This window comes from Salvelinus namaycush, unplaced genomic scaffold, assembly GCF_016432855.1.
Source record: "Salvelinus namaycush isolate Seneca unplaced genomic scaffold, SaNama_1.0 Scaffold559, whole genome shotgun sequence".
Lineage (NCBI taxonomy): Eukaryota > Metazoa > Chordata > Actinopteri > Salmoniformes > Salmonidae > Salvelinus > Salvelinus namaycush.
Window position 1 is genome coordinate 67,466 of NW_024061263.1, and position 26,306 is coordinate 93,771.

Here is a 26,306-nt window from a genome sequence, read left to right on the forward strand (position 1 = left end):
TCCCAACTTTCAAGAATCCCTCGAGCCCTACATAGTGCACTACTTATGACCTGGGGCCATGGGGCTTGACCTGGGGCCATGGGGCATGACCCGGGGCCATGGGGCTTGACCCGGGGCCATGGGGCTTGACCTGGGGCTTGACCTGGGGCCATGGGACTTGACCTGGGGCCATGGGACTTGACCTGGGGCCATGGGGCTTGACCTGGGGCCATGGGACTTGACCTGGGGCCATGGGACTTGACCTGGGGCCATGGGACTTGACCTGGGGCCATGGGGCTCTCACTATGTAGAGAATGGAGTGCAATTTGGGACGCAGTTTTGTGTGATATAACCAATCGGGCGGCAGGTAGCCTAGCAGTTAAGAGCAACTTCTCTGCGCTACGGATCCCTTTAGCGGGATAATTTTCCTAAACAACCGCTGAATTGCAGGGCGCAAAATATTACTAAAAATATTTATAATCATGCATTCACAAGTGAAATATACCAAAACACAGTTTAGCTTGTTGTTAATCCACCTATCGTGTCAGATTTTGAAAATATGCTTTGCAGCGAAAGCAATCCAAGCTTTTGTGAGTGTATCAATCAATGCTACAACAGCTAGCCCCAAATTAGCATGGTAACGAAAGTCAGAATAGCAATAAAATGAATCGCTTACCTTCGAAGATTATCAGATGTGTCACGATCGTGTGGAGGAGAGACGGACCAAAACGCAGCATGTGGAAAATATGCCATCTTCCTTTTATTATAGAAGAAGGCAAGACGAAACAAAACACTTACAAACTAACAAAACAATAAACGACCGTGAAGCTAATAAACGTAGTGCACACACACATGCTACAAACGTTCAGACATAGACAATTCCCCACAACAAACTAAAGCCTATGGCTACCCTAAATATGGCTCCCAATCAGAGACAACAGAAACCAGCTGTCTCTAATTGGGAACCCCTTCAGGCAACCATAGACTTTCCTAGACAACTATACCCAACATAGACACAGCTAGACAACTATACTAAACATAAACCCAACTACTCTAAATAAACCCCCTAAACCTTACAATCACCCTGGACACTACAAAACCCACATAAATACCCATGTCACACCCTGACCTAACCAAAATAATAAAGAAAACAAAGAATACTAAGGCCAGGGCGTGACAAGATGTTTGTACTCACGAGACTCCCAGTTACACAACAAATGTTATTTTTGTTCGATAAATATTACTTTTATAACAAAAAAACGCCATTTGGGTTGCGCGTTATGTTCAGAAAACCAAAGCCTCGTTCCGTTTGACGAAAATTCCCAAAAGTATCCGTAATGTTCGTAGAAACATGTCAAATGTTTTTTATAATCAATTCTCAGGTTGTTTTTAACAAACATAATCGATAATATTTCAACCGGACCGTAACCTATTCAATAAAAGAGAGAAAGAAAATGTCGAGCTACCCCTCTCGCGCGCAGGAACTAATCAGAGGACACCTGACTAGTTTTGAAAAATCTCGCTCATTTTTCAAAATAAAAGCCTGAAACTATGTCTAAAGCCTGGTCACAGCCTGAGGAAGCCATTGGAAAAGGAATCTGGTTGATACCCCTTTAAATGGAAGAAAGACGGGCCAGGAAACACAGATTTATAGCGCTTGATGGTTTTTGCAACTGCACTTAAAGAAACTTCCAAAGCTCTTGACATTTTCCGTATTGACTGACCTTCATGTCTTAAAGTAATGATGGACTGTCATTTCTCTTTGCTTATTTGAGCTGTTCTTGCCATAATATGGCCTTGGTCTTTTACTAAATAGGGCTATCGTCTGTATACCACCCCCACCTTTTCACAACAAAACTGATTGGCTCAAACACATTAAGAAAGAAAGAAATTCCACAAATTAACTTTTTTTTTAACAAGGCACACCTGTTAATTGAAATGCATTCCAGGTGACTACCTCATGAAGCTGGTTGAGAGAACGCCAAGAGTGTGCAAATCTGTCAAGGCAAAGGGTGGCTACGTTGAAGAATCTTAAATATAAAATACATTTTGATTTATTTAACTTTTTTTGTTTACTACATGACTCCATATGTGTTATTTCATAGTTTTGATGTCTTCACTATTATTCTACAATGTAGAAAATAGTAAAAATAAAGAAAAACCCTTGAATGGGTAGATGTGTTCCAACTTTTGACTGGTGCTGTGTGTGTGATAGATATCTATCAATAATGTTGGGGGGGATTTAACCTCTGTGGGTGGCTTTAACCAGTGTGTGTGCTGTAAACTAACTAAGTGTTGGAGCACTTTAAACCTTAGCTTAAACCTTGACGTGGTTGTGTACACTAACATTGTGTGGTTGTGACTGCAGGATGAAATGTGTGTGTTTCCCCCATCAGTATGTACAGGACATGAGGCTGGTGCCACCATCATTGGGGAGGATGGGCTCGTGGTAATGCCTGGAGCGGAATTAGTGGAATGGTATCATTCATAATTGCGTTCCATTTACTCCATTCCTGCAATTATTATTATGAGCTGTCTTCCCCTCGGCAGCCTCTAACACATCACTCATGTGTCTGTCTGCTCGGAGAACAGTGGTGTGGACTACTGGTGTTACTACTAACTCCCAGCTAGCTAGTAATCTCTTCCTTGGCCATGGAACCATGGATGGAAACATCGTACCTCCCACGGGTACTTCCTGGTCCCTTTATGACATCATGTATGACATCGTGGTATATTTGTTTCTGTCTGCAGGAGACTGAGGCTGTGAAGGCGGAGTCGGTCAAGGAGAAGGAATGAGGAAGTGGGGGGGTCTTTCTCTGACTCCTCCCAAACCAGTACCATGGAAACGGAGGATATTTTTTTCCAGGATTTTGTAAAATGCTGATTTTTGTTTGTCCTGTGATACTAGCAAAGATAACCAGCAGCAACCCACATCCACACTCCTCCTTACAGTTGTGTGTGTCTCTCTCTCGCTCTCGCTCTCGCTCTCGCTCTCGCTCTCGCTCTCGCTCTCGCTCCTTTCCTAAAAGACAGAATGAAGTGACATGTTTTTATAAAATGGCCGCAAGTATTCTTCCTCTGGCAGTGGGAGTCACCATGGTCACCACCAGCCTCATGGGGTCACCATGGTGATGCCTCTCAGTTCCTTTCTAAACAATGTCATGTCCTCTTGACCGCGGTGGCTCTTTTGTGATGACATCGCTGTAAATTAAGTGGACCTTCCACCTCTGACATCAGAGACCCAAGGGTCAGACTAGGCTCCTATGACATCACAAGTGACCTTAGACCCTGACCTGAGGTGTTGCCATGGTGAATATTTGCAGCTTTTTAAACAGATTTAGAAGTGTTCAGAATCGCCAGCCATTCTTGTGTTGTAATTTGTGAGTCTGTGGTTGTCTGTCAGAGCAGACTGTTCTAGAACTCTGGCTTCCAGAACCTCTGGGTTCCACCCTGGTTGTCTGTCAGGGCAGACTGTTCTAGAACTCTGGCTTCCAGAACCTCTGGGTTCCACCCTGGTTGTCTGTCAGAGCAGACTGTTCTAGAACTCTGGCTTCCAGAACCTCTGGGTTCCACCCTGGTTGTCTGTCAGAGCAGACTGTTCTAGAACTCTGGCTTCCAGAACCTCTGGGTTCCAGGCTGGTTGTCTGTCAGAGCAGACTGTTCTAGAACTCTGGCTTCCAGAACCTCTGGGTTCCACCCTGGTTGTCTGTCAGCACAGACTGTTCTAGAACTCTGGCTTCCAGAACCTCTGGGTTCCACCCTGGTTGTCTGTCAGAGCAGACTGTTCTAGAACTCTGGCTTCCAGAACCTCTGGGTTCCACCCTGGTTGTCTGTCAGATAAGACTGTTCTAGAACTCTGGCTTCCAGAACCTCTGGGTTCCAGGCTGGTTGTCTGTCAGAGCAGACTGTTCTAGAACTCTGGCTTCCAGAACCTCTGGGTTCCACCCTGGTTGTCTGTCAGCACAGACTGTTCTAGAACTCTGGCTTCCAGAACCTCTGGGTTCCACCCTGGTTGTCTGTCAGTACAGACTGTTCTAGAACTCTGGCTTCCAGAACCTCTGGGTTCCACCCTGGTTGTCTATCAGTACAGACTGTTCTAGAACTCTGGCTTCCAGAACCTCTGGGTTCCACCCTGGTTGTCTGTCAGTACAGACTGTTCTAGAACTCTGGCTTCCAGAACCTCTGGGTTCCACCCTGGTTGTCTGTCAGATCAGACTGTTCTCGAACTCTGGCTTCCAGAACCTCTGGGTTCCACCCTGGTTGTCTGTCAGGGCAGACTGTTCTAGAACTCTGGCTTCCAGAACCTCTGGGTTCCACCCTGGTTGTCTGTCAGTACAGACTGTTCTAGAACTCTGGCTTCCAGAACCTCTGGGTTCCACCCTGGTTGTCTGTCAGAGCAGCATAGCTATAACAAGTGGGGCTTCTGTTCTAGAACTCTGAGGCTTCTAGAACCTCTCTGGGTTCCATCCTGCCTGTGGGAAAACATTATTTTGAAATAAAAATTGAGTTGACATCTTGTGAGTACTGTGTGTTTTACTTCCTAGTGACCCTAGTAGATCTAATCACTATCTGTACCCATACAATACCCTCTTCACCTGTATTTATGCTGTGGAAAGCTCAGGCATTTGTAAGTGTTTCTATGAATGTGTCTGTTAGTGTGTGTGTGTGTGTGTGTGTGTGTGTGAGAGAGAGAGGTCAAGGGGGGGGGGCAAGTGGCCATGTTAAATATAACTGCTGTGTCAGGAAATTAAAGATCAGCATTTCACAGAGAGGCGGGGCAGCCGAGTCTAGAGAGGCCCCCTCATTGGCCAGCCCAGGTGTCACTCAGAGCCTCGGGCCAATGATAAGCTGTGGATGTGGAAATATTTCCCCATAGAAGCAGACCTCTAGAGCAGTGTAGACCACTGAGAAAAGGTTCAGAACTCATATAACTGTGTATAACCTTGTCATAACATTCTACAGTTATTATACAGTTATAACAGTTATTATACAGTTATAACAGTTATAATTACGGTTATACACAGTTATAACAGTTAGTAAGGTTGTACACAGTTATAACAGTTAGTAAGGTTGTACACAGTTATAACAGTTAGTAAGGTTATACACAGTTATAACAGTTAGTAAGGTTGTACGCAGTTATAACAGTTAGTAAGGTTGTACAGTTATAACAGTTAGTAAGGTTATACACAGTTATAACAGTTAGTAAGGTTGTACGCAGTTATAACAGTTAGTAAGGTTGTACAGTTATAACAGTTAGTAAGGTTGTACAGTTATAACAGTTAGTAAGGTTATAACAGTTAGTAAGGTTATAACAGTTAGTAAGGTTGTACACAGTTATAACAGTTAGTAAGGTTGTACACAGTTATAACAGTTAGTAAGGTTGTACACAGTTATAACAGTTAGTAAGGTTGTACACAGTTATAACAGTTAGTAAGGTTGTACACAGTTATAACAGTTAGTAAGGTTGTACACAGTTATAACAGTTAGTAAGGTTGTACAGTTATAACAGTTAGTAAGGTTGTACAGTTATAACAGTTAGTAAGGTTGTACAGTTATAACAGTTAGTAAGGTTATACAGTTATAACAGTTAGTAAGGTTACACAGTTATAACAGTTAGTAAGGTTACACAGTTATAACAGTTAGTAAGGTTACACAGTTATAACAGTTAGTAAGGTTATACACAGTTATAACAGTTAGTAAGGTTATACAGTTATAACAGTTAGTAAGGTTACACAGTTATAACAGTTAGTAAGGTTACACAGTTATAACAGTTAGTAAGGTTGTACACAGTTATAACAGTTAGTAAGGTTATACAGTTATAACAGTTAGTAAGGTTATACAGTTATAACAGTTAGTAAGGTTGTACACAGTTATAACAGTTAGTAAGGTTATACACAGTTATAACAGTTAGTAAGGTTATACAGTTATAACAGTTAGTAAGGTTATACAGTTATAACAGTTAGTAAGGTTGTACACAGTTATAACAGTTAGTAAGGTTGTACACAGTTATAACAGTTAGTAAGGTTATACACAGTTATAACAGTTATAATTACGGTTATACACAGTTATAACAGTTAGTAAGGTTGTACACAGTTATAACAGTTAGTAAGGTTGTACACAGTTATAACAGTTAGTAAGGTTATACACAGTTATAACAGTTAGTAAGGTTATACACAGTTATAACAGTTATAATTACGGTTATACACAGTTATAACAGTTAGTAAGGTTATACACAGTTATAACAGTTAGTAAGGTTGTACACAGTTATAACAGTTAGTAAGGTTGTACACAGTTATAACAGTTAGTAAGGTTGTACACAGTTATAACAGTTATAATTACGGTTATACACAGTTATAACAGTTAGTAAGGTTGTACAGTTATAACAGTTAGTAAGGTTGTACACAGTTATAACAGTTAGTAAGGTTGTACAGTTATAACAGTTAGTAAGGTTGTACACAGTTATAACAGTTAGTAAGGTTATACAGTTATAACAGTTAGTAAGGTTGTACACAGTTATAACAGTTAGTAAGGTTGTACAGTTATAACAGTTAGTAAGGTTGTACACAGTTATAACAGTTAGTAAGGTTATACAGTTATAACAGTTAGTAAGGTTATACAGTTATAACAGTTAGTAAGGTTATACAGTTATAACAGTTAGTAAGGTTGTACAGTTATAACAGTTAGTAAGGTTATACAGTTATAACAGTTAGTAAGGTTATACAGTTATAACAGTTAGTAAGGTTGCACAGTTATAACAGTTAGTAAGGTTATACAGTTATAACAGTTAGTAAGGTTGTACACAGTTATAACAGTTAGTAAGGTTATACAGTTATAACAGTTAGTAAGGTTGTACAGTTATAACAGTTAGTAAGGTTATACAGTTATAACAGTTAGTAAGGTTACACAGTTATAACAGTTAGTAAGGTTATACACAGTTATAACAGTTAGTAAGGTTATACAGTTATAACAGTTAGTAAGGTTATACACAGTTATAACAGTTAGTAAGGTTATACACAGTTATAACAGTTAGTAAGGTTATACAGTTATAACAGTTAGTAAGGTTATACACAGTTATAACAGTTAGTAAGGTTATACAGTTATAACAGTTAGTAAGGTTATACACAGTTATAACAGTTAGTAAGGTTATACAGTTATAACAGTTAGTAAGGTTATACAGTTATAACAGTTAGTAAGGTTATACAGTTATAACAGTTAGTAAGGTTATTTATTTATTTATTTCACCTTTATTTAACCAGGTAGGCCAGTTGAGAACAAGTTCTCATTTACAACTGCGACCTGGCCAAGATAAAGCAAAGCAGTGTGAACAGACAACAGCACAGAGTTACACATGGAATAAACAATAAACAAGTCAATAACACAGTAGGAAAAAAAAATGAGTCTATATACATGGTGTGCAAAAGGCATGAGGAGGCAATAAATAGGCAATAAATAGGCAATAAATAGGCCATAGGAGTGAATAATTACAATTTAGCAGATAACACTGGAGTGATAAATCATCAGATGATCATGTGCAAGTAGAGATACTGGTGTGCAAAAGAGCAGAAAAATAAATAAATAAAAACAGTAAGCGGATGAGGTAGGTAAATTGGGTGGGCTGTTTACAGATGGACTATGTACAGCTGCAGCGATCGGTTAGCTGCTCAGATAGCAGATGTTTAAAGTTGGTGAGGGAAATAAAAGTCTCCAACTTCAGTGATTTTTGCAATTCGTTCCAGTCACAGGCAGCAGAGAACTGGAAGGAAAGGCGGCCAAATGAGGTGTTTGCTTTTGGGATGATCAGTGAGATATACCTGCTGGAGCGCGTGCTACGGGTGGGTGTTGTTATCGTGACCAGTGAACTAAGATAAGGCGGAGCTTTACCTAGCATGGACTTATAGATGACCTGGAGCCAGTGGGTCTGGCGACGAATATGTAGCGAGGGCCAGCCGACTAGAGCATACAGGTCGCAGTGGTGGGTGGTATAAGGTGTTTTAGTAACAAAACGGATGGCACTATGATAAACTGCATCTAGTTTGCAGATGACATCGCCGAAGTCGAGGATCGGTAGGATAGTCAGTTTTACTAGGGTAAGTTTGGCGGCGTGAGTGAAGGAGGCTTTGTTGTGAAATAGAAAGCCGATTCTTGATTTGATTTTGGATTGGAGATGTTTAATATGAGTCTGGAAGGAGAGTTTACAGTCTAGCCAGACACCTAGGTATTTATAGATGTCCACATATTCTAGGTCGGAACCGTCCAGGGTGGTGATGCTAGTCGGGCGGGCGGGTGCGGGCAGCGAACGGTTGAAAAGTATGCATTTGGTTTTACTAGCGTTTAAGAGCAGTTGGAGGCCACGGAAGGAGTGTTGTATGGCATTGAAGCTCGTTTGGAGGTTAGATAGCACAGTGTCCAAGGAAGGGCCAGAAGTATACAGAATGGTGTCGTCTGCGGAGGTGGATCAGGGAATCGCCCGCAGCAAGAGCAACATCATTGATATATACAGAGAAAATAGTCGGCTCGAGAATTGAACCCTGTGGTACCCCCATAGAGACTGTCAGAGGACCGGACAACATGCCCTCCGATTTGACACACTGAACTCTGTCTGCAAAGTAGTTAGTGAACCAGGCAAGGCAGTCATCAGAAAAACCGAGGCTACTGAGTCTGCCGATAAGAATATGGTGATTGACAGAGTCGAAAGCCTTGGCCAGGTCGATGAATACGGCTGCACAGTACTGTCTTTTATCGATGGTGGTTATGATATAATTTAGTACCTTGAGCGTGGCTGAGGTGCACCCGTGACCGGCTCGGAAACCGGATTGCACAGCGGAGAAGGTACGGTGGGATTTGAGATGGTCAGTGATCTGTTTGTTGACTTGGCTTTCGAAGACCTTAGATAGGCAGGGCAGGATGGATATAGGTCTGTAACAGTTTGGATCCAGGGTGTCTCCCCCTTTGAAGAGGGGGATGACCGCGGCAGCTTTCCAATCCTTGGGGATCTCAGACGATATGAAAGACAGGTTGTACAGGCTGATAATAGGGGGTGCGACAATGGCGGCGGATAGTTTCAGAGGGTCTAGATTGTCTAGCCCAGCTGATTTGTATGGGTCCAGGTTTTGCAGCTCTTTCAGGACATCTGCTATCTGGATTTGGGTAAAGGAGAAGCTGGGGATGCTTGGGCGAGTAGCTGCGGGGGGGAGCGGAGCTGTTGGCCGAGGTTGGAGTAGCCAGGTGGAAGGCATGGCCAGCCGTTGAGAAATGCTTGTTGAAGTTTTCGATTATCATGGAATTATCAGTGGTGACCGTGTTACCTAGCCTCAGTGCAGTGGGCAGCTGGGAGGAGGTGCTCTTATTCTCCATGGACTTTTCAGTGTCCCAAAACTTTTTGGAGTTAGAGCTACAAGATGCAAATTTCTGCTTGAAAAAGCTAGGTTATGCACAGTTATCGCAGTTATTATTAAGGTTATACCGTTATTACAGTTATTATTAAGGTTATAGTTACAGTTATTATTAAGGTTATAGTTATTACAGTTATTATTAAGGTTATACCGTTATTAAAGTAATTTTAAGGTTATACCGTTATTACAGTTATTATTAAGGTTATACCGTTATTACAGTTATTATTAAGGTTATAGTTATTACAGTTATTATTAAGGTTATACCGTTATTACAGTTATACATATATAACAGTTCTTGTTAGTTATACACAGTTATCACAGTTATTAAGGCGACATCGACCGATGCGATGGATTGAGACGCATCCATCATACATCTCTAGTTTAAACTGACAGATTTTTACCAGTACCAGTATCTAGTGATGACTTTACTGGTGACATCATTACCCTTATCTAGTGATGACTTTACTGGTGACATCATTACCCTTATCTAGTGATGACTTTACTGGTGACATCATTACCCTTATCTAGTGATGACTTTACTGGTGACATCATTACCCTTATCTAGTGATGACTTTACTGGTGACATCATTACCCTTATCTAGTGATGACTTTACTGGTGACATCATTACCAGTATCTAGTGTTGACATCATTACCAATATCTAGTGGTGACATCATTACCAGTATCTAGTGTTGACATCATTACCAGTATCTAGTGATGACATCATTACCAATAACTAGTGGTGACATCATTACCAGTTTCTAGTGATGACATCATTACCAGTATCTAGTGATGACTTCACTGGTGACATCATTACCAGTATCTAGTGATGACATCATTACCAGTATCTAGTGATGACTTTACTGGTGACATCATTACCAGTATCTAGTGATGACTTCACTGGTGACATCATTACCAATATCTAGTGATGACTTCACTGGTGACATCAGTACCATTATCTAGTGATGACATCATTACCAGTATCTAGTGATGACTTTACTGGTGACATCATTACCAGTATCTAGTGATGACTTCACTGGTGACATCAGTACCAGTATCTAGTGATGACATCATTACCAGTATCTAGTGATGACTTCACTGGTGACATCAGTACCAGTATCTAGTGATGACTTCACTGGTGACATCAGTACCAGTGTCTAGTGATGACTTCACTGGTGACATCATTACCAGTATCTAGTGATGACATCATTACCAGTATCTAGTGGTGACTTCACTGGTGACATCATTACCAGTATCTAGTGATGACATCATTACCAGTATCTAGTGATGGCTTCACTGGTGACATCATTACCAGTATCTAGTGATGACATCATTACCAGTATCTAGTGGTGACTTCACTGGTGAAATCATTACCAGTATCTAGTGATGACTTCACTGGTGACATCATTACCAGTATCTACTGATGACTTCACTGGTGACATCATTACCATTATCTAGTGTTGACATCATTACCAGTATCTAGTGATGACTTCACTGGTGACATCATTACCAGTATCTAGTGGTGACTGCACTGGTGACATCATTACCAGTATCTAGTGGTGACATCATTAGCAGTATATAGTGATGACTTCACTGGTGACATCATTACCAGTATCTAATGATGACATCATTACCAATATCTAGTGATGACTTCACTGGTGACATTACCATTATCTAGTGATGACATCATTACCAATATCTAGTGATGACTTCACTGGTGACATCAGTACCAGTATCTAGTGATGACATCATTACCAATATCTAGTGATGACTTCACTGGTGACATCATTACCAGTATCTAGTGATGACTTCACTGGTGACATCAGTACCAGTATCTAGTGATGACATCATTACCAATATCTAGTGGTGACTTCACTGGTGACATCAGTACCAGTGTCTAGTGATGACTTCACTGGTGACATCATTACCAGTATCTAGTGATGACATCATTACCAGTATCTAGTAGTGACATCATTACCAGTATCTAGTGATGGCTTCACTGGTGACATCATTACCATTATCTAGTGATGACATCATTACCAGTATCTAGTGATGACTTCACTGGTGACATCATTACCAGTATCTAGTGGTGACTTCACTGGTGATATCATTACCAGTACCTAGTGATGACTTCACTGGTGACATCAGTACCAGTATCTAGTGATGACATCATTACCAGTATCTAGTGAGGACTTCACAGGTGACATCATTACCAGTACCTAGTGATGACTTCACTGGTGACATCATTACCATTATCTAGTGATGACATCATTACCAGTATCTAGTGATGACTTCACTGGTGACATCAGTATCTAGTGATGACTTCACTGGTGACATCAGTACCAGTATCTAGTGATGACATCATTACCAGTATCTAGTGGTGACTTCCCTGGTGACATCATTACCAGTATCTAGTGGTGACTTCACTGGTGACATCAGTACCAGTGTCTAGTGATGACTTCACTGGTGACATCAGTACCAGTATCTAGTGATGACATCAGTACCAGTATCTAGTGATGACATCATTACCAGTATCTAGTGATGACTTCACTGATGACATCAGTACCAGTATCTAGTGATGACTTCACTGGTGACATCAGTACCAGTATCTAGTGATGACATCATTACCAGTATCTAGTGGTGACTTCCCTGGTGACATCATTACCAGTATCTAGTGGTGACTTCACTGGTGACATCATTACCAGTATCTAGTGATGACATCATTACCAGTATCTAGTGATGGCTTCACTGGTGACATCATTACCAGTATCTAGTGATGACATCATTACCAGTATCTAGTGGTGACTTCACTGGTGAAATCATTACCAGTATCTAGTGATGACTGCACTGGTGACATCATTACCATTATCTAGTGTTGACATCATTACCAGTATCTAGTGATGACTTCACTGGTGACATCATTACCAGTATCTAGTGGTGACTTCACTGGTGACATCGTTACCATTATCTAGTGATGACATCATTACCAGTATCTAGTGATGACATCATTACCAGTATCTAGTGGTGACTTCACTGGTGACATCATTACCAGTATCTAGTGATGACATCATTACCAGTATCTAGTGATGGCTTCACTGGTGACATCATTACCAGTATCTAGTGATGACATCATTACCAGTATCTAGTGGTGACTTCACTGGTGAAATCATTACCAGTATCTAGTGATGACTGCACTGGTGACATCATTACCATTATCTAGTGTTGACATCATTACCAGTATCTAGTGATGACTGCACTGGTGACATCAGTACCATTATCTAGTGTTGACATCATTACCAGTATCTAGTGATGACTTCACTGGTGACATCGTTACCATTATCTACTGATGACATCATTACCAGTATCTAGTGATGACTTTACTGGTGACATCATTACCAGTATCTAGTGAGGACTTCACAGGTGACATCAGTACCAGTATCTAGTGATGACTTCACTGGTGACATCAGTACCAGTATCTAGTGATGACATCATTACCAGTATCTAGTGAGGACTTCACAGGTGATATCATTACCAGTACCTAGTGATGACTTCACTGGTAACATCAGTACCATTATCTAGTGAGGACTTCACAGGTGATATCATTACCAGTACCTAGTGATGACTTCACTGGTGACATCAGTATCTAGTGATGACATCATTACCAGTATCTAGTGAGGACTTCACAGGTGATATCATTACCAGTACCTAGTGATGACTTCACTGGTGACATCATTACCAGTATCTAGTGATGACTTCACTGGTGACATCGTTACCATTATCTAGTGATGACATCATTACCAGTATCTAGTGATGACTTCACTGGTGATATCATTACCAGTATCTAGTGATGACATCAGTACCAGTATCTAGTGATGACATCATTACCAGTATCTAGTGATGACTTCACTGGTGACATCATTACCAGTATCTAGTGATGACTTCACTGGTGACATCGTTACCATTATCTAGTGATGACATCATTACCAGTATCTAGTGAGGACTTCACAGGTGACATCATTACCAGTATCTAGTGATGACTTCACTGGTGATATCATTACCAGTATCTAGTGATGACATAATTGCCAGTATCTAGTTATGACTTCACAGGTGACATCATTACCAGTATCTAGTGATGACATCATTACCAGTATCTAGTGATGACTTCACTGATGACATCACCAGTGGTAGACCTATCTGCAGAGAAAATATCAGTGTTCGAGAGCATCAAAACCGTGATGCATAGTGGGTAAATTGTGACTGACTGATCTACAAATAATATTGAGTAGTGATTTATGATGCAAAGCCCAGAGATCTGCCCCTGGTGTCTGATTGGTTGATCTGTAACCATTGTCTGGTGCTGATTGGTTGATCTGTAACCATTGTCTGGTGCTGAGAGGTCAGGAGGACAGAATGAGGCTGCCACCAGGTGGTCGAGACACACTTACACAGCTACTGGCAGAGGTCAGAGGTCAGGGTGACGGGTGGAACTGGATGCACCCTAATGAAACACACAGATCTAACTAACTGCATGTTATAGTTGGTGACTTCATGTCAATATGATGGTAGTGAAGTTAACTAACTTGGTAGGTGAGCTGCAATTCCTCTCACCAATTCTCTCCCTATTTATCCCTATACACTATCCATCCCTCTATCCTCTTACCCCCTCCATCCCTCTATGCTCTTACCCCCTCCATCCCCTTACCCCCTCCATCACTCTATCCTCTTACCCCGTCTATCCCCTTACCCCCTCCATCCCTTTATCCTCTTACCCCCTCCATCCCTCTATCCTCTTACCCCGTCTATCCCCTTACCCCCTCCATCCGTCTATCCTCTTACCCCCTCCATCCCTCTATCCTCTTACCCCGTCTATCCCCTCCATCCGTCTATCCTCTTACCCCCTCCATCCCCTTACCCCCTCCATCACTCTATCCTCTTACCCCGTCTATCCCCTCCATCCATCTATCCTCTTACCCCCTCCATCCCCTTACCCCCTCCATCACTCTATCCTCTTACCCCGTCTATCCCCTTACCCCCTCCATCCCTTTATCCTCTTACCCCCTCCATCACTCTATCCTCTTACCCCGTCTATCCCCTTACCCCCTCCATCCCTTTATCCTCTTACCCCCTCTATACTCTTACCCCGTCTATCCCCTTACCCCCTCCAACCCTCTATCCTCTTATTGGAGAGTTATACTATTATTGAAGAATTACACAATAACCATTTTAAAATAGATGATTTATAATCAATCATTCTACTATACTATATAAATACTTCTGTAGTCTATAATTATTAGAATGTCAGTCTCAAAGGCTCAATGATCTGGGCCAGAGAGTGAAAGCCAGCATCAAGCCCTTGTGGTCCTGGAACAGATCTGGGCCCTGCTCAGCTCTTTCTGCTAGAGCTGCACCTACAGGCTAATGTACTGGGGAACACATTCCAACGCTTTGTTTCAGTTTGTTTATGTAAAATGTAAATACATGTCACGCTGATTAGCCAATTATGGACCTGTGGTTCTCGCTGAAAAACGGGAAATATTTTTTGGGGGAATATATGTCGTGTATAGCTTTGTGGAGGTTCAGATAGCTTGATTATGTAGCGCATGTAGATCTAGGGGAAGTGGAAAGGCCACCCTTGATGTCGCCAATGACGCAAGCCAGGTTTCTTATTTCACGGTGGGGGAAAAAAAAAAAATCTGGACGAACTGAAAAAGTTGAATGTCAGATAAACTTGGAATTGTAAAGCACAGTACTTGTTGATTAGTTGCCTGAATAGGTTTCTGTTTCAGTTCTGTCTAAACGCAACCATGCAATGACACCAAACGCTGCATTACTAACATGGCTGCTGCTTTTAGTCTGAATAATGTCGCTACAAGACCGTCACACAACACTAGTGGGGGTCAGTTCGGGAACGATAACAACCCTACAAACACCCAGTGAGATACAGGCTGTTACTCGACCTCCATTTTTTAGCCATCTATTTTCTGTGTTTGAGGGGTGCAAAATCCCCGCCACTCAACTCTCGCTGGTTTGATTGCTTTCATTTGACTCCTGAGACTCTTTCATACCCCCCCCCCCCCCCCCCCCCCCCCACACACACACACAGGTTATACTGCTATTGGCACACTTGTTAAATTATGCAACAGAATGTGACAACAGTAATTAATGAGGAAGTCTAGACATCGCAGGTGAGTGCAGGTAGGCCAAGACAGAGCAATGTTTTGGGTGGTTGTAGCTCGAATCCACTCTCTATGTTCATATATGCAAATACAGCCATTGTATTTATGCAAATGAAGCACATATCATTTTATTTGAATACTATAAAAAATACCTGATACCATTATAAAATGTATATATATATGAGTCAATTAGAATAGAAAAGGTGACATTTTACAATAAATTCAATACATGCAATCCCACCCAAATCCCTGAACTCATTCAGTATTTGTCCATGCCAGTAAAATGGTTTAGGCACTATTATTCAGTAAATATCTGATGGATTTTAAAAATTCAAAAAGTTTTGGAGTATCTTCATGGTGTATTTATTTTAATTGTTTTTAAAACTATGTAGCAATTTTTGACGACCCTCGCTACTTTTAAATCGGGCGTAAAGACAACAACCTATACAACAACAACTAATTTAAACCGTATGTTTCTATAAATGTATGTGTTCATGATCCGTCTGCCATTCGACGTGGATTCATGTAACTCACGAGGTTTTGGTTTCATTCATTAGGGTACATTCCCCTCCTCAACCCCTTCCCCCATTTTACTGCTGGGAGCGGGGCTGAGTAGACACATGCAGCGGAGACAAATGGAGGAAAAACCCAACGGCTCCGGGAGTGGCTGTGTTGTTTCAGACACGTTGTTAGTTACACAATAACGACACCACCATAAACCCACAGCAATGACGACCAAATAACAAACAAAACGACGTGGAAAATGTTACAACAGCACGATAATCACAACAATAGTCTCCCCAATGCACAGTTTGTGAGATACGTCTCGCTAACTTGATCTGACGACAGTTTATACGATCATAATCATCATAAACAGCTACGCGTAACGGTTACTTTGTAAACCGTTTGTAAAGCAAAAAAGCCCCACTGTAAATAACAGTGTAAAACATGAGTGTATCGAACCAGCGGTCATGTCGTTACAATGTAACAACCATTTTCTGTGACACGCTTGTGTCTCTCTGCTCCAGTGTTGCTGCTGCCTCCCTTCCACGTCCCGTGTCTACAGCAGCCTGCACTACTTGCTATTCCTGCGCAGAGGGCTTGCGCTGTTACAGGGAGGAGGGGTGGCGGAGGGACGACCATTTACAACTACTTTCACCGTGTCTTTATCGCCCCGATGTGTTATACAAACCTTCGAGTGACTCTCACAGCAGTTATTGAGGTGTTATCGATGCGATGTGTCGTGGAGGGTTGAGCCCGTCGGAGGGCCTATTTGACGGAAGCGCGGAGGGGTTTGTATGGTGGCCGGGCCTGGCTGTTTAGCGGTGGTACGGTCCTGAATGGAGGAAGTGTTTTCCTGCGGGGTAAACAGTGACAGCTATAGGGCAGACTCCCTCAGCCCCCTAAAAACAAATCGAAAATGGATTCAGACAGTAAACTGGTCGCCCAGCTGAATTCTGGTGAGTAGAGTGAGCTGAATATGTGACATATAGATGTTATAATTCTCTCCAGTCGCTCCGGCGCCCTCCTCTGTAGCTAACCCGCTCCGTCCTCTCTCTCGCCCCTACAGAACTCTACTTCCTAATCGCCCGCTTTCTACAGTCTGGACCGTGCCAGAACGCAGCAGAGGTGGGTCCGATGGTATTTTAGGATTATTTATTATATTCCCAGGTTTGTCTCGGTGTGTGATTTTGAGTTTTTAAATCTATTTCCAGACGTTGATCCGGGAGGTGGAGGAGAAGGAGGTGAGTCGTGTATCTATGCTCGCCTCGCATCAAGCTGCTCTCTGCACTTTCTCATGTTGAATTTAAGCAGATTTCTCATTTAATGTTTAAAAACACAAATAGACGAGTTGATAGTGTTAGTGATCGGAACTGAACTGTGCATTTCCTGTAGCTACTGCCCACACGACGGGACTGGACGGGGAAGGAGCACCCAGGGAGATACGAAGATTTGGTAAGGCTCCTCTATAACTGAGAAAAAGTTTTTTAGAGAGAGCAAAATAAAAATTGAATTTCCCGCAATTTTTAAATCAGGAAAAAAAAAAGTCAAAAGGATTGTACCGAGAAAACCTGAAACTAACCCGGCCCAGAGGAGGCAACGAGTCTTGTCCTGGTCCATCGGGGACCCTGGGTTGAGAGTTTGGTGACAGGCATGTCCAAAACATTTAAATAGTAGTGAAAATGTGTGTGAAATGTTGGTACGTCATGAGTGTTGTGGCGTTGGATCGCGCGGGGGAGGGACTCCTGCGCCACAGCTTGCACGAGATGAAGGCGCCCAGCTCCTGCTGTACAGAGAGAGCCTTGGTGTGTGTGTGTGTGTGTGTGGCTAAAACACACAAGCAACGGGACGAGGCAAAACACTGCTTTTAGGAGAATATAAACAGTCATATCAGAAAGCACTGGAAAATAAAAACGTCCTTTTAAAGAGAGTTTTATCAGAAGGAGAGTGGCAGGAGGGGGAGAGAGAGGAGTGTGTGTTATCTCAGGACTGAAGGAGAGGGGGAGACAGGGGTGACATGTGGTAATATTGAGCTTAAATCTAATTATTATGGCTTTATTAATTAATCGACTAATTAGGTCAATTACATGGTGATTTTACATAATGCTATTGCGCACTGCAGGAATAACACCATGCAATGTCAATATAATACATATTTTAGAGTTTTGAGATCAAGCGTTTAGATATTTTAAAACTTTTATATTTCTGGCAAATTATCATAACCTTAATATTTTTTAAATCCTATTTTCCATGACATGTTTTTAAAAAATATTTTTTTACATCATTTGTAGCCTACAGTCATCATGATCTTTTGCAGACTCGACTAAAACTAAATCTATACATTTATAGAACAACAATATTGACAGTGTGTCTGTCTACTCCCCCCTCCTCCTCTCCTCTCCTTGCTCTGCCATTTCTCCCTCCGCCAGTGAGCGGGGGTTGTGATGCGGCTGGCCGGGCCTACTTTCTCAGTCCTTCACTGCTTCATCTTAAGATGCGACATGTTCTTAAAGGTGAACTATGCAGAAATCGCTCCTCCATTTCCTGGTTGCTAAAATTCTAATAGTTTGCCTAATTTCAGTTTATGTGACAAAACAAGCGAGTATAATGTGGAGAATCATTGTACCATCTAAACCGCTGTGAAATATATTTTCCATAAACAAAAATATAGTATTTTCAGCTGTCTGAAGCTGGTGTACACAACCTAAAATAATAGACTAAAAATGTAACTTAATAACAGGAATCATAGAAATAGAGCACATAGAACAGATCAACCTCTTGTTAGACTGGCTTTTAATGAGAGTGACAGATCTATAACACATAGAACAGATCTACCTCTTGTTAGACTTGCTTTTAATAAGAATGACAGATCTATAACACATAGAACAGATCTACCTCTTGTTAGACTTGCTTTTAATAAGAATGGCAGATCTATAACACATAGTACAGAGCAACCTCTTCATAGACTGGCTTTTAATGAGAATGACAGATCTATAACACATAGAACAGATCATATATTTATAACAATAATTTATATATTAATAACAACAATTATGGTAATTATTATGATGATATTATTATAATGGTCAACGTTTTCTCCCTCTAATAGATGTATTTTGTCATTATGAACATTAATTCCATGATGACAACAATAGTAATGTAGAGATGATGGTGATATTAGTGAGAATGATGATAGTGATATTAGTGATAATAGTAATGATTATGGTAATATTAGTGATAATGATAGTGCTATTAGTGATAATTATGTGATATTAGTGATTCTAATGATGACAGTGGTATTTGTGATGCTAATGATGATAGTGATATTAGTGATAATACTAATGATAGTGATATTAGTGATAATAATAATGATTATGGTGATATTAGTAATACTAATAATGATGATAGTGATATTAGTGATAATGATGATGGTGATACTAATAATGATGATAGTGATATTAGTGATAATAATGACGGTAGTGAATAATGAGGATGATAGTGATATTAGTGATAATACTGATATTGCTGTTAGTGATAATAATGATGATAGTGACATAAGTGATAATAATGATGATAGTGATGTTAGTGATAATAATGATGATGTTAGTGATAATGATGATGACAGTGATATTAGTGATGATAATGATGTTAGTGATAATAATGATGATGATAATGATATTAGTGATAATGACGATGATAGTGGTGTTAGTGATAATGATGATGATAGTGATAATAATGATGATAATGATATTAGTGATAATGATGATGATAGTGGTGTTAGTGATAACGATGATTATAGTGATTTTAGTGATGATGATAGTGATATTAGTGATAATGATGATGATAGTGGTGTTAGTGATAATGATGATAATAGTGATATTAGTGATGATGATGATGATAGTGATGTTGGTGATAATGATGATGATAGTGATATTAGTGGTAATGATGATGATAATATTGATACTAGTGATGTTAGTGATAATGATGATGATAATATTGATACTAGTGATGTTAGCGATAATGATGATAGTGATATTAATGATGATGATAGTGATGTTAGTGATAATAATGATGATAGTGATGTTAGTGGTAATGATGATGATAGTGATGTTAGTGATAATGATGATGATATTGATGATAATGATGATGTTAGTGATAATGATGACAATAGTCATAATAGTGATGATAGTGATAATAATGATGATATTGATAATAATGATGGTAGTGATATTAGTGATAATGGTGATGATAGTGATATTAGTGATACTGAAGATGTTAGTGATAGTGTCGATGATAGTGATGTTAGTGATAATGATGATGATAGTGATATTAGTGGTAATGATGATAGTGATATTAGTGATAATGATGATGATAATATTGATACTAGTGATGTTACTGATAATGATGATAGTGATATTAATGATGATGATAGTGATGTTAGTGATAATAATGATGATAGTGATGTTAGTGCTAATAATGATGATGTTAGTGATAATGATGACGATAGTGATATTAGTGATAATGATATTGATATTAGGGATAATGATGATGGTAGTGATATTAGTGATAATAATGATGATAGTGATGTTAGTGATAATAATGATGATGTTAGTGATATTGATGACTATATTGATATTAGTGATAATGATAGTGATATTAGAGATAATGATGATGGTAGTGATATTAGTGATATTAATGATGATGATAGTGATGTTAGTGATAATAATGATGATAGTGATGTTAGTGATAATGATGATGATATTGATGATAGTGATAATAATGATGATGTTAGTGATAATGATGACAATAGTGATGATAGTGATAATAATGATGATAGTGATGATATTGATAATAATGATGGTAGTGATAATGATGATGATAGTGATGTTAGTGATAATAATGATGATAGTGATATTAGTGATAATGATGATAGTGATATTAAATCAAATCAAACTTTATCTGTCACATAACATGCTTACATGCTTACTTACAAGCCCTTAACCAACAGTGCAGTTCAAGAAGAGTTAAGAAAATATTTACCAAGTAGATTAAAATAAAAAGTAATAATAAAAAGTAACACAATAAGAATAACAATAACGAGGCTATATACAGGGGACACCGGCACCGAGTCAGTGTGCAGAGGTACAGGCTAGTTGAGGTAATCTGTACATGTACGTGGGGGCGGGGGAGGGGGTCAATGTAAATTGTCTGGTGGTGATTTTATGAATTGTTCAGCAGTCTTATGGCTTGGGGTTAGAAGCTGTTGAGGAGCCTTTTGGTCCTAGACTTGGCGCTGCAGTACTGCTTGCCGTGCGGTAGCAGAGAAAACAGTCTATAACTTGGGTGACTGGAGTCTCTGACAATTTTATGGGCTTTCCTCTGACACTGCCTATTATATAGGTCCTGGATGGCAGGAAGCTTTGCCCCAGTGATGTACTGAGCTGTTCGCACTACCCTCTGTAGCGCCTTACGGTCAGATGCCGAGCAGTTGCCATACCAGGCGGTGATGCAACCGTTCAGGATGCTCTCGATGGTGCTCCACTACAGCCCTGTCGATGTTAATGGGGGCCTGTTCAGCCCTCCTTTTCCTGTAGTCCACGATCAGCTCCTTTGTCTTGCTCACATTGAGGGAGAGGTTGTTGTCCTGGCACCACACTGCCAGTTCTCTGACCTCCTCCCTATTGGCCGTCTCATCGTTGTCGGTGATCAGGCCTTCCACTGTTGTGTCTTCAGCAAACTTAGTGATGGTGTTGGAGTCGTGTTTGGCCACGCAGTCGTGAGTGAGCAGGGAATACAGGAGGGGACTAAGTACACATAACTGAGGGGCCCCAGTTTTAAGGATCAGCGTGGCAGAAGTGTTGTTGCCTACTCTTACCACCTGGGGGCGGCCTGTCAGGAAGTCCAGGATCCAGTTGCATGGGTACCGACGTGAGTGCCACGGGGCGGTCATCATTTAGGCAGGTTACCTTCGCTTTCTTGGGCATAAGGACTATGTTGGTCTGCTTGAAACATGTAGGTATTACATACTCGGTCAGGGAGAGGTTGAAAATGTCAGTGAAGTCACTTGACAGTTGGTCTGCGCATGCTTTGAGTACATGTCCTGGTAATCCGTCTGGCCCAGCAACTTTGTAAATGTTGACCTGTTTAAAGCTTTTGTTCACATTGGCTACCGAGAGCGGTATCACACAGTCATCCAGAACAGCTGGTGCTCTCGTGCATGCTTCAGTGTTGCTTGCCTCGAAGCGAGCATAAAAGCCATTTAGCTCGTCTGGTAGGCTCGCGTCACTGGGCAGCTCGCGTCTGGGTTTCCCTTTGTAGTCCATAATAGTTTTCAAGTCCTGCCACATCCGACAAGCGTCAGAGCCGGTGTTGTAGGATTCAATCTTAATCCTGTATTGACACTTTGCTTGTTTGATGGTTTGTCTGAGGGCATAGCAGGATTTCTTATAAGTGTGTGTGTGTGTGTGTGTCTAATTGGGCAGCAGAGCTGCTTGGTGTGTGTGTGTGTGTGTCTAATTGGGCAGCAGAGTGGCTCGGTGTGTGTGTGTGTGTGTCTAATTGGGCAGCAGAGCGGCTCGGTGTGTGTGTGTGTGTTTCTAATTGGGCAGCAGAGTGGCTCGGTGTGTGTGTGTGTGTGTGTGTGTGTGTGTGTGTGTCTAATTGGGCAGCAGAGCGGCTCAGTGTGTGTGTGTGTCTAATTGGGCAGCAGAGCGGCTCGGTGTGTGTGTGTGTGTGTCTAATTGGGCAGCAGAGCGGCTCAGTGTGTGTGTGTGTGTCTAATTGGGCAGCAGAGCGGCTCAGTGTGTGTGTGTGTGTGTCTAATTGGGCAGCAGAGCGGCTCGGTGTGTGTGTGTGTGTCTAATTGGGCAGCAGAGCGGCTCGGTGTGTGTGTGCGTGTGTGTGTGTGTGTGTCTAATTGGGCAGCAGAGCGGCACGGTGTGTGTGTGCCGTCTGAAAAGTAGGCCAGGCATTTTAAGAAGATGTCTTTGCTGTGTACAACATCTACATATGTAATTGTACTGAATGTAATTGTACTGAATGTAATTGTACTGAATGTAATTGTACTGAATGTATTTATACTGAATGTAATTGTACTGAATGTATTTATACTGAATGTAATTGTACTGAATGTAATTGTACTGAATGTATTTGTACTGAATGTAATTGTACTGAATGTATTTATACTGAATGTAATTGTACTGAATGTAATTGTACTGAATGTATTTATACTGAATGTAATTGTACTGAATGTATTTATACTGAATGTAATTGTACTGAATGTAATTGTACTGAATGTATTTATACTGAATGTAATTGTACTGAATGTATTTATACTGAATGTAATTGTACTGAATGTAATTGTACTGAATGTATTTGTACTGAATGTATTTGTACTGAATGTATTTATACTGAATGTATTTATACTGAATGTAATTGTACTGAATGTAATTGTACTGAATGTAATTGTACGGAATTTATTTGTACTGAATGTATTTGTACTGAATGTATTTATACTGAATATAATTGTACTGAATGTAATTGTACTGAATGTAATTGTACTGAATGTAATTGTACTGAATGTAATTGTACTGAATGTATTTGTACTGAATGTATTTGTACTGAATGTAATTGTACTGAATGTAATTGTACTGAATGTAATTGTACTGAATGTATTTGTACTGAATGTAATTGTACTGAATGTAATTGTACTGAATGTAATTGTACTGAATGTAATTATAGTGAATGTATTTATACTGAATGTAATTGTACTGAATGTAATTGTACTGAATGTATTTATACTGAATGTATTTATACTGAATGTAATTGTACTGAATGTAATTGTACTGAATGTATTTGTACTGAATGTATTTATACTGAATGTAATTGTACTGAATGTAATTGTACGGAATGTAATTGTACTGAATTTATTTGTACTGAATGTATTTGTACTGAATGTATTTGTACTGAATGTATTTGTACTGAATGTATTTATACTGAATGTAATTGTACTGAATGTAATTGTACTGAATGTATTTGTACTGAATGTATTTGTACTGAATGTATTTGTACTGAATGTATTTGTACTGAATGTAATTGTACTGAATGTATTTGTACTGAATGTAATTGTACTGAATGTAATTGTACTGATTGTAATTGTACTGAATGTAATTATATGGAGAATAGGGAATACTGTAGTCATACTGACCTTACTGTTGTAATGGCTGGTCAGCTTTTACCCATAACCTGAATTGTGTGTGTGTGTGTGTGTGTGTGTGTGTGTGTGTGTGTGTGTGTGTGTGTGTGTGTGTGTGTGTGTGTGTGTGTGTGTGTGTGTGTGCAGGTGAAGCTGTATGGCCACATCAGTCCGGACCACCTGCTGCAGGTGTGCCAGAGGGTGTGTCCTCTTCTGGAGAAGGAGGTTCCTGCCAGCGTCCCCGGGGTCCACAGTCTGCTGGGGGCGGGGCGACAGAGCCTGCTACGCACCAATAAGAGTCAGTACTGTAATCACATGACATGTTAGCCTGCTACGCACCAATAAGAGTCAGTACTGTAATCACATGACATGTTAGCCTGCTACTCACCAATAAGAGTCAGTACTGTAATCACATGACATGTTAGCCTGCTACGCACCAATAAGAGTCAGTACTGTAATCACATGACATGTTAGCCTGCTACTCACCAATAAGAGTCAGTATTGTAATCACATGACATGTTAGCCTGCTACGCACCAATAAGAGTCAGTACTGTAATCACATGACATGTTAGCCTGCTACGCACCAATAAGAGTCAGTACTGTAATCACATGACATGTTAGCCTGCTACGCACCAATAAGAGTCAGTACTGTAATCACATGACATGTTAGCCTGCTACGCACCAATAAGAGTCAGTACTGTAATCACATGACATGTTAGCCTGCTACTCACCAATAAGAGTCAGTATTGTAATCACATGACATGTTAGCCTGCTACGCACCAATAAGAGTCAGTACTGTAATCACATGACATGTTAGCCTGCTACGCACCAATAAGAGTCAGTACTGTAATCACATGACATGTTAGTCTGCTACGCACCAATAAGAGTCAGTACTGTAATCACATGACATGTTAGCCTGCTACGCACCAATAAGAGTCAGTACTGTAATCACATGACATGTTAGCCTGATACGCACCAATAAGAGTCAGTATTGTAATCACATGACATGTTAGCCTGCTACGCACCAATAAGAGACCGTATTGTAATCACATGACATGTTAGCCTGCTACGCACCAATAAGAGTCAGTACTGTAATCACATGACATGTTAGCCGGCTACGCACCAATAAGAGTCAGTACTGTAATCACATGACATGTTAGTCTGCTACGCACCAATAAGAGTCAGTACTGTAATCACATGACATGTTAGCCTGCTACGCACCAATAAGAGTCAGTACTGTAATCACATGACATGTTGGTCTGCTACGCACCAATAAGAGTCAGTACTGTAATCACATGACATGTTAGCCTGCTACGCACCAATAAGAGTCAGTACTGTAATCACATGACATGTTGGCCTGCTACGCACCAATAAGATTCAGTACTGTAATCACATGACATGTTAGCCTGCTACGCACAAATAAGTCAGTATTGTAATCACATGACATGTTAGTCTGCTACGCACCAATAAGATTCAGTACTGTAATCACATGACATGTTAGCCTGCTACGCACCAATAAGAGTCCGTATTGTAATCACATGACATGTTAGCCGGCTACGCACCAATAAGAGTCAGTACTGTAATCACATGACATGTTAGCCTGCTACGCACCAATAAGAGTCCGTATTGTAATCACATGACATGTTAGCCTGCTACTCACCAATAAGAGTCAGTACTGTAATCACATGACATGTTAGCCTGCTACGCACCAATAAGAGTCAGTACTGTAATCACATGACATGTTAGCCGGCTACGCACCAATAAGAGTCAGTATTGTAATCACATGACATGTTAGCCTGCTACTCACTAATAAGAGTCAGTATTGTAATCACATGACATGTTAGCCGGCTACGCACCAATAAGAGTCAGTACTGTAATCACATGACATGTTAGCCTGCTACTCACCAATAAGAGTCAGTACTGTAATCACATGACATGTTAGCCGGCTACTCACCAATAAGAGTCAGTACTGTAATCACATGACATGTTAGCCTGCTACGCACCAATAAGAGTCAGTACTGTAATCACATGACATGTTAGCCTGCTACGCACCAATAAGAGTCAG

At 40.6% G+C, this 26,306-nt stretch overlaps 2 protein-coding genes across 3 annotated transcripts in view; both read left to right on the top strand.

Moving 5' to 3' along the window:
- Positions 1-4,480, top strand: part of LOC120041849 (high mobility group nucleosome-binding domain-containing protein 3-like) — a 40,370-nt gene extending 35,890 nt beyond the window's left edge. For both annotated transcript variants that reach the window (XM_038986716.1, XM_038986717.1), the window contains one exon: positions 2,731-4,480. In XM_038986716.1, the coding sequence (XP_038842644.1) occupies positions 2,731-2,775 (45 nt within the window). In that variant the 3' untranslated portion in view covers positions 2,776-4,480. The remainder of the gene's footprint in view (positions 1-2,730) is intronic.
- A 12,342-nt stretch (positions 4,481-16,822) lies between these two features.
- Positions 16,823-24,758, top strand: LOC120041850 (PH-interacting protein-like). The gene is made up of 5 exons (XM_038986718.1): positions 16,823-17,006; positions 17,117-17,175; positions 17,262-17,291; positions 17,443-17,502; positions 24,389-24,758. The coding sequence occupies exons 1-5, from the start codon at positions 16,967-16,969 to the stop codon at positions 24,566-24,568; spliced, it is 369 nt and encodes a 122-aa protein (XP_038842646.1). The 5' UTR covers positions 16,823-16,966; the 3' UTR covers positions 24,569-24,758.
- The last annotated feature ends 1,548 nt before the right edge of the window (positions 24,759-26,306 follow it).